This window comes from Eimeria acervulina, genomic scaffold (genome assembly GCF_000499425.1).
Source record: "Eimeria acervulina Houghton genomic scaffold, Eah_scaff357, whole genome shotgun sequence".
NCBI lineage: Eukaryota > Apicomplexa > Conoidasida > Eucoccidiorida > Eimeriidae > Eimeria > Eimeria acervulina.
The window spans coordinates 1-10,000 of NW_013549861.1; the positions used below are offsets into that span (position 1 = coordinate 1).

General features: G+C 43.9%; 2 protein-coding genes across 2 annotated transcripts; both read left to right on the forward strand.

The window, feature by feature from the left end:
• Positions 1-3,732: 3,732 nt before the first annotated feature.
• Positions 3,733-4,885, forward strand: EAH_00034700 (p23 co-chaperone, putative; the record flags this gene model as incomplete). Its single annotated transcript, XM_013395793.1, has 3 exons — positions 3,733-3,749; positions 4,109-4,295; positions 4,445-4,885. 3 exons carry the CDS (start codon positions 3,733-3,735, stop codon positions 4,883-4,885), a joined length of 645 nt encoding a protein of 214 aa, XP_013251247.1.
• Positions 4,886-6,994: 2,109 nt separating this feature from the next.
• On the forward strand, positions 6,995-8,857 carry EAH_00034710 (GPI transamidase subunit PIG-U, putative; the record flags this gene model as incomplete). The annotated part of the gene is made up of 1 exon (XM_013395794.1): positions 6,995-8,857. The coding sequence occupies one exon, from the start codon at positions 6,995-6,997 to the stop codon at positions 8,855-8,857; it is 1,863 nt and encodes a 620-aa protein (XP_013251248.1).
• Positions 8,858-10,000: the final 1,143 nt, after the last annotated feature.

Consider the following 10,000-nt stretch of genomic DNA (forward strand, 5'->3'; position numbering starts at 1 on the left):
TATATATAGATATAATATATATATATATATATATATATATGATATATATATATATATATGTTGCATATATCATTTATATACATATATATAGACATACGCACATAAATATATTGAATAAACTATACATATATATGTATATATTTGCATATATATATATATATACAAATCTATACAAATATACAATATATATATATATATACATGTACATATGTATATATAAATATACTTAAATATATATATATATATATGTGCATTTTCTTTAAATATTTGTTTGTAATTGTTCGCAGGTAATTTCTCTTTGCGCCGAAGACTGCGCTCATTTATTTTATTTGCAGCAAAATGCAGTTGTGAAGACAAACAAATCGCATAAAGTTAATCTCGCCGAGTGGATATCACCCCAGTGGCTAAACGGAAAAACACAAGTAAAACAAACATTTGTTTTGTTTGTTTATTTGTTTGTTTATTTATTTTGTTTTGTTTGTTTATTTGTTTGTTTTAGTTATTTGTTTTATTTGTTTGTTTTTGTTGTTTGTTTTATTTGTTTGTTTTGTTTGTTTGTTTTTGTTGTTTGTTTTTGTTGTTTTGTTTTTGTTGTTCGTTTTTGTCGTTTGTTTGAGTGTAGTTTGTTTCGTTTTGTTTTATTTGTTTTATTTGTTTTATTTGTTTTATTTGTTTTGCTTATTTTGTTTATTTTGTTTGCAGCACTGTCGCCCTGTTTTTCTGTTTTGTTTGTTTTTGCTGCCTTTGCTTACTTTTTAATTTTCTTTTGTTTGTTTCTCCATTTGTTTCTTCATGTCTGTTTCTTTGCTTCTTTTTGTTTGTTTATTTATATAAACATATTTGTATATATGTTTATATAAATATACAGATATATATACATATATATATACATATATATATGTGCATGCTTATATTTACTAATATACTAATATACTTATAAATTTGCGTATTTATATGCATGCACATATTAATACATATGTATAACTTAAATATATAAATCTATATATATATATATATTTATGTATTTATATATTTGCATATTTGTATATTTATTTCTATGCGTTAATTCTACGGTGGGTTTAGGGTTTAGGGTTCAGGGTTTAGGGTTTAGGGTTTGTTGGGGTGTACGTACAGCTGGAAGCGGAGAATTTTCTGGAGTGTATGGAGAGACAGCGCAAAGCGCTGTACATCATAGCAGAGAAGGCAAATGAAGCGATGAAGAAGAAGCAGCAAACAGACGAAAACAGAAAAGCCAGGGTACAGCAGCAGCAGCAGCAGTTGCAGCAGCAGTAACAGCAGCAGTAGCAGCAGCAGTAGCAGCAGCAGCAGCTGCAGTAGCAGTAGCAGCAGCAGCAGCAGCAGTTGCAGCAGCAGTAGCAGTGCCAGCAACAGCAGGGGTAGCAGCAGCAGCAGGAGACAAATATATTAGTTTAGGTTTGCAGCTGCATGTATTCGTTATTTTAGTGTTTTGCTTCTTGGCTTCCGCTGCCCCTAATGATGTTTCTTTTGCTTTGTTTATTTCTGCATATTATTATAGCTTCGCCTTATTAGGGTTTAGGGTTTAGGGTTTAGGGTTTTACTCTGTCCTTTGTGTCTGTCGCTGCTACTACGGGTTTAGGGTTTAGAAAATAACTACAATTTGCTGCAGCATACTGCATACATGCGAATTGTTCAATTACTTCATTTATTTATTTATTTATTTATTTATTTATTTATTTATTTACTTATTTATTTGTTTGTTTGTTTGTTTAGGCTGTAGTCTACGGTCATAGTATGGCAGGCGCTGCAGTGTCTATACTGCTGGGTTTCGGTAAGACAGACAGTTTAGGGTTTTTAGGGTTTGACGGAAGTTTTATAATGCCCAATGCAACACCAACGCTCCTCATCCCCAATAAACCCTAAACCCTAAACCCTAAACCCTAAACGGTAATCTGTGAAATGTAGACCGTAAACCCTAAACCGTGAACTGTATACTGTAAACCCTAAACCCTAAACCCTAAACCCTGAGTTGGGTTGGAAAGAGGGTGTAGGTTTTGTTTTTGTTTATCTTCTTTTTTTCATAAATGGTGTGTACATACACCCCACAATTTTGCTGCTTAGAAGCAACAGCTAACAGCAGCATGAGGACCGATAGAGATATTTCAGGTGTACAGACAGCTGGTGACGGCAAGCAGCACAACATGCAGAAATCAAAATAAAGAAATACAAAACCAACAGAATTAACGGAGGAGACAGAGAAGACAGAGAGACAACTAATGAATTAGCAATAGATAAACACATTCTTACATGCGAGAGATGCAGCCCTGAGATTGCTGTGGATACACTAGCAGCAGCAGTAACAGAAGCAACAAGAGCAGTAGAAGCAGCAAGAGGAGCAGCAGCAGCAGCAACAGCAGTAGGGCGTTCAACAAAGCAAATAATCAGCGGGCCCTGTTAGCAGATGCATGCGTCTCTCTCCCTCTCTGTATGTGTCGTCTAGTGCCTACTGAATAAGCAGCTGCTGCGAATGCAATTGATGCAGCAGAAACAAACTGCTGCTGCAACAGCAACAACTTGTGCAGCAGCAACTACTGCACTACCGGCAACATCGAGAACTGTTGCTGCAGCTGCAATCCTACACTGGAGCTAAAACCATTTTGTTTAGATGAAGGCAGAAGAAAGAATAACAAATTTCTTTAATACCCTAATTTGCTGCTTCCTGTAGTTTGAGGATAAAGGCACTGCAACAGCAGCAGCAACAGCAGCAAGAGTAACAGCAGCAGCGGCAGCAGCAGCACGGTGAGGAGAAACCGAGCAAGCAAAAGATAAGGGAAATAAAGATATTCTTGAGGGCTCTTTATTTCATTGAATTAAACAATTAATTTATTTGAATAAATTAATATATTATTACATCCCCTCAACTTTGTCTCTACAGAAGACAGCAAGGAGATTTCTTTAAGCGAAGCAACTGCTGCTACTTCTGTTCTTGGGTTTTGCTGAAGCATAGAAGAAGTTTTTCTTCGTTATGATATTTAATTGAATTTAATAAATAGATACTTAAAAATATCTCCAAATAATTCATTTGTCTTCTTTTACTCAACAAATCTCCTTCTGGTGCAGCCGCGGTTTTTAAAAGCCCCAGCCGCTGCCGTTGGTGCTGCGGGTAGGGCGAAGAAAGAAATCAAAAAAAGAAGACGAATTTTGTTTTTATTTGCTGTTCGTTGTTGTTAATCAACACCAAAAAAATAAAATTCATTAAAAGCGCAAAAAAATATTTTTTTGCGGTGTACAGACACCTGTTAACCCCATATATTATTATTGGCTGCTGCTGCTGCTGCTGCTGCTGTTGCTGCTGCTGCTGGCCCCGCAGCATCCAACAGTGTGGGTGCGTCTGTCTGCTGGCAGCTGAAAGGAGAAGACGAATTACCGTTTGTTTTCTTTTCGTTGTTTTGCAAGCGCTGCAGAATAACAAAGCCCTCAGGCGACAAAATGGCGTAAGCAAGCACCAGAAGCTCAGCAGCAGCAACTGCAGCAGCAGCAGCAGCAGCAGCAGTGACTGTAGCAGGCAGCTGTGGCAGCAGCGAAACCCAAATCTTTGGTGTTGCGTGAACAGATCCAAAGAAGTTATATTCATTTAATTCTCCTCTTCTTCTCTTCTTTGTATATTCTGAGATATTGCGGTGTACAGACACCGTGGCGTCAGTGCCCCAAAGTTTGTCTACACTGTGTGTCCTTCGGCGAAAGACTTTCATTATGCCGATATTTGGGGTGTATGCACACCGGATACCATTTGTTCCTTTTCGAATGAGGTTGCACCAGCAGCAGCAGCAGCTGCTGCTGCTGCGGCTGCTGTTGCTGCAGCGGCGGACTGCTGCAGCAGCAGTAGCTGCGGCTGGTGCTGCAGTTTTCAGCTTCTACTGCTGCTACTTGTGTGCATGGGGGGACGCCTGGGCATGTGTTTTGAGCAACGAAGGAAGGCTTCCACACGACTACTTGCTGCTACTGCATGCATGCATGCATGCAACAGCAGCACCAAGCATGCAGCGATGCGTCCGTGTGTAAGGAGTGCTGTATTTGATTGGTGCGCTCGTTTGCTGTTTTTGTCTGTCTTTTCTTTGTTGGGCTGCAGGAAGGAAGCATGCACCCCCGAGTGCTTGTGGGCGGAGAGGAAGCCGTTTGTCTTTCTAACGGTGCAGGTGACCTCTCCGGAAAACCTTAAGGTGGATTTAAAAGAAGAAAGTTTGGACTTTGAATGCACTAAAGGCGAGAAACTTTATGCTTTCCATCTCGACTTCCCTGAACCTATCAATGTTGAGGTGAGTAGAGTTCCATTAGACGTACAGACACTGCAGCATGCTTCATTCAGCAGAGAGGAATGCCTCCTACATTATTTACCCTTTGGCTCTAGTAGCATTAGGGGAGGTAACCGGAGATGTGCATTCTGCTGTTGCTGCTGTTGTTGCAGGAGAGCAAGTACAGCACGCAGCGTAATGTGCAATTCAAGCTAGTAAAGAAGGAGGCGAAGCGATGGCACCGTGTATCGACTGCAGACAAGAAGAAGCTGTACTGGCTGAAGTGCGACTGGAACAAATGGGTGGATTCTGATGAAGAGGAAAACAGCAACATGGACATGGGAGACTTCGATATGGATTCCATGGGCTTCGGAGGCATGGGAGGAATGGGAGGAATGGGAGGAATGGGAGGTTTAGATCTTAGCTCTTTGGGAGGCGCAGGCGGTCTAGGAGAGATGGGCGATTTGGGTGACTCAGATGATGATGATGATTTGAAGGATTTGGATGCGCCTATGCCCGAAGAAGAAGCTGAAACTGCAGCGGCAGCAACAGAAGAGGGGGATAAGAGAGGAGAGGAAACTGAAGTCAAGCCGCCAGCTACAGCGGAATCATGAACAGTTATTGACACAGGAGGAAAAATGCTTTCGATCTCGAGTCGAAAAATAATCAAAAGGAGGGGGCTTCCGTTATAACGGGACAGCTTTCCCTCCTACGTATGTTGGTGGGTTGTTTGGTGGATTGCTGAGGTGTACATACACCTCTGAATTTAGGGGATGGGGTTTTCGCCCGTCGCCTTGTTTTCTTTGCACGCTTCTTCTGCTGTGAAGGCAGAAATTGCACTCGGTTGTTGTTGTTTGCTTTTATCAGCTGCAGCAGCAGAAAGGGGGGGGATTTGTGAGGAAAATATGTTCAAGGTGCTGCAGCAGCCAGAAGACAGATGCTGATTTGTCTGTCGATCACCTGGTGCTGGGCAGGCGGGGAGCGAACCCTCGAACAAAAACCTTTTCTTTAGCCTTCTTTATTGTTATTATTTCGAAGAGTATATGCAGTCAATTTCATTAGACAGGGTGGTCCCAACGTTTCCTAGAGGTCGCTTAGATGGTTGCTACTGGTGTTATTTGGATGCACTTTTTTTTATGCTCTGCTGCCGGGGTGGTAGTCAATTATTGAGGAGTTTAACTGCATCTCTCCTCTTGCTCGTTTTACGGTCAAGTTATTTAAGTGTTTGCACGGGATACACCTCGCTTGAGAACACATCTTCGCTACGCCAGAGAAAAAACTAAAATTCATTTAGCCACCGGCGCGTTGTCTGTAGAGAAGCACGCAGTTGAGGGTTTTGACGTAAATTCACATAAATGTATTGTGAAATGTTTCGAGAGACTCTTGTTAAGTTAGATGAACGATTTAGACACGGGAAATATTCAGTAGATGTGCTGCACTGGACATATTCCACTTATAAAGGGGAGACGAGCGGTAGTGCAGCGCAGCAGGACGCCTTTCAATTTTTCTGTATCAATTTAGCTAAATTTGAATAAGCTTATTCGATTTCACTGAACTCAGATAATAAATTTGTCATGTCAGTTCAATGCATTCATTCATGCAGAGAAATTCATTTGTCTTCGTTTCATTCAACTTCAACCGCTTGATTCATTATCCCACTTTCAAATACATGCTCTAAAACTGTTTATTATTGCCCCAATTTCCTCATCAACTGTATAATTTATAACGGCTTTTCCATTTATGCATTTCATGCAATACATCGACTTCAATTCGTTCAGCATTCCGTTCAACTTTTTTGCGTGAAGTTGAACAGGACGCCTTTGGTGCTGTTTGATGTGAAAAGGACGCAGAACTAATGCTTCTGATGGATATTAATAAATTCGAAAATTATGAGAATAACTCATTTGCATTAATTTCAATTTGAAATGGGTGTTTAGTATGCAGAAATGCTACAGGGAAGCACAGAGCATCACCTACGTGCACGGCGAAACCTGCTTCGTGAAATCTCTGGAAATACCCCATTTTTGAACCTCTCTTTGATTTGTTTGTTAAACGGAATTATTTAAATTGTGTCTAACATGTTTTTTCACGAAATTTCACGGGGACAAATGCACAACACACAAGTGGTTTCTGGCAGGAACGCAGAGAGGCGGTCGGCTGTTAGAGAGGAGTGTGCTTTTCTTTTTCGCAGAAATTTGTTAAATGCGTTGAAATAACATGCATATGTATTCAAAATGCCTAAATAAAGGTAGTTCTAGAAGGTTTCCAGAATTTTTCTGAAGTGTCGCTTCACCTGAAGATGAAGCATGGCGGTTTGTCTCACTTGCTACAGAGCACGCAGCACACAACTTGAAGAACCAAGTACTTTTGCGGCAAGCAAATCTCGTTCCTGCTTTGTATATTCGTTTCAAAAATCTTTCTTTACTTGCCCTTTTTACTTCTGAGAAGAGAAAAAAAAAGGGGAAAGATAGAAGGAGGCATTCCGTCATTCGTCGCGCGACGCAGCGCCCGCTGTCGCCAGCGACAGAGCTGTCAGTCAGGTTCCTGTCGCCTTCTCTCCCCTCTTTGGCTGTTGAAATAACTGAGATGCGTGTAGAAACGGAGGTTTCTGTATGAACGCACAACAACAGATTCTCTCTTCGAGTCTTCCTTTTTCCGCTATCTCACCATCTGATTTTCCCGTGGGATTCCCCGCTTTGCTTTCCGTTTCGTTAAGTGACAAGATGAAAACCGTCACCGCAATTGCCGCGGCATTCGCGCTGTGTGCAGTGCCTGCCTTCGCCAAAGAAACGAGGGAGGTGTGCGAGCAGGTTCCTTACCAGGCCGCCTCCACATGCTACCGCAGCGTGACGGTGAAGGAGGCGTACTCTTGCGACAAGACGGAGACTCGTCAGGTGTGCAAGAACGTCCCTATGCAGGTGGCTGAGACTTGCTACAGGACCGTGAACGCAAAGGAGGCATACCCTTGCCCCCAGACCCAGATGAAGACCGAGTGCTACGATGTGCCTAAGACCTGCCAGCGCACCGAAATGACCGTCCAGCCCTACTCCTGCGGCAAAGAGCACTGCAAGATGGTTCCTCGTGAAGTGCCTGCAACCTGCAGCCGCCAGGTTCCTCAGCAGCAGCCATATGCCTGCCAGAAGACGCGTCAGGAGCGCGTGTGCCAGCAGGTGCCTTATCAGGTGGCCAAGACCTGTTACAAGGAGGAGATGACTCAAGAAACTTACAGCTGTCCTCGCACCGAATACAGACAGCAGTGTCGCAACGTCTCCCACAACGTTATGGACGCCTGTCAGCGTACTGTGATGACTCCTGAACAGTACAAGTGCACTAAGACCGAGTATCAGCAGCAGTGCGAGCAGGTTCCCTTCGAAGTTCCTGACACCTGCTACGAGACTGTTGAAACCAAGAAGGCCTATCCTTGCAAGAAGACCGAGTACAGACAGCAGTGCCGCAAGGTTCCCGTGCAGGTTCCTAACACTTGCATGAAGACGGTGATGGTGAAGGAGGCGTACGACTGCCCCAAGACAGAGTACAAGACCGAGTGCATTTCTGAGGCCCCTCAGGTTCTTGAGGCCCCCATGTGCAAGGGAAAGCACTGCAAGATGAGGAGACTGAAGTCTGCTCCCACCTGCCGCACTGTTCCCATGCAGGTGAACAAGACTTGCTACAGAGACGTGCCTCAGCAGGAGTCCTACGCATGCACTAAGACCGAGTTCCAAGAGGAATGCCAGCAAGTGCCTTTCGACGTCCCTGACACCTGCTACCAGTCTGTGCCCATGCAGAAGCCCTACACTTGCAGCAAGACTCAGTACAGACAGCAGTGCAAGAGCGTTCCTGTCGAAGTCCCTGCCACTTGCACTCGTCAGGTGCCTCAGCAGCAGACTTACCCTTGCCCCAAGGTGCAGGTGAAGCAGGAGTGCGAACAAGTCCCCTACACCGTCAACGACACCTGCACTCGTCCTAAGGCTGTTCAGGTTCCCTACAGCTGCCCCCAGACCCAGTTCAGGGAGCAATGCCACATGCAGACTGTTCCTTACACTGATACCTGCATGCGCACTGTCTCCGTTAAGGAAGACTATCCTTGCAGCAAGACTGTGCAGGAGCGTGAATGCCAGTTCATTGAGAAGACATGCACGAAACAAGTGCCCGTTCAGGTTCCCTATGACTGCCCCAAGAAGGAGTGCAAGCAAGTTCCTTACACTGTTGAGAAGACCTGCTACAGAGATGTACCTCAGCAGCAGCCCTACGATTGTGCAAAGGTTCAGATGCAGCAGCAGTGCGAGCAGCAGCCATACACCGTTCCTAAGACCTGCTACAATGACGTTGTTAAGCAGCAGCCCTACCCATGCACCGAGACCAAGTACACCACCAAGTGCCGCACTGTTCAGGTTGCTTCTGCCCCCCCTCCCCCTCCTCCCGTTGTCTTAGCTCAGTCTACTAAGGAGCCTATGCCCATGGCTATGTCCGTTACTAAGGAAGCCCCAGCCCCAATGGTTGCTGCAGCATCTAAAGAACCTGCACCTCTTGCAATGGAAGCAGCCTCCAAGGAAGTCCCTACCATCAGCATGATGTCGTCGAAGTAAACGCGCTGTCTGTTGTTCCTTCCTTGTTATTTCCTTGTTATTTCTTCCCCTTCAAAGGGGAATCAGAGTGAATGCATATAGCCGTGCATGCAGCAGCGGAACCACATACATGCATGCAAGACTGTGCATGCAAAACAATGCATGCAACTGCGGCTTTTAGAACTCGTACGTACACCGCGTTGCATGCACGCTGTCTGCCCAACGGCAACTGCTGTTTTTCAGGGGAACTCCCTCTAATCATTATTCCATATACATATACCCCTAGCCTTCCTCACAGCTAGCCAGCCTTACAGCTGATCGTTCCTTAGTTGTACAGCTAGCTAGCCAACGCTCCTTAGTTGTACAGCTACCTAGCCAACGTTCCTTAGTTGTACAGCTAGCTAGCCAACGTTCCTTAGTTGTACAGCTAGCTAGCGATCATTCCTTAGTTGTACAGCTAGCTAGCGATCATTCCTTAGTTGTACAGCTAGCTAGCCAGATGCGTCTTGGTCCTTTGTCTGCGCAGTTGTCCTGTGCAGCAGCTGTTGTTCGCCTTGCAGCAGCAGTTTCTTTTTTTCTTCTCGGTGCTTTCACTTCATTTGAATTATAAAACAGCAGCTTTCAATACAGAAGAACTTCAATTAAATGATGCATGCATTCTTAATGGACAACTTCTCGCCTTCTCCAGGTGTACAGACAGCTTTTATGCAGAGGATTTAATTCAAATCAGCCGCCCCCACGGGGGATTCGTTTTTATCTCGGAGAAGACCGCAGTTGCTGCTGTTGTTGCTGCTGCTGCTGCAGCTGCTGCTGCTGTCATTCTGAATGGTATTGGTGCATGCATTCGAGCGCTGTATATCCTTTGGGTTTTTTCTTTGCGTCGTCCTCCTGAGGGCGTTTTAGGGTTTATGTAATATATATATATATATATATATATATATATATAATATATATATATATAGCAACGGCTGGGGATACACCCGCCTTCTCCTGAGGCGTACGTACAACGCATTCTTTCTAATTCGCTTTTCTGCTCATATGTATCCTCACTTCCGAATAAACCCTAAACCCTAAACCTTAAAACTATGTAGCAGACTGTAAGTAAATGCCCCTGTAGATTCAAATGATGTTGATGAAGTCTGCTGCACCCTGAACCCTAAACCC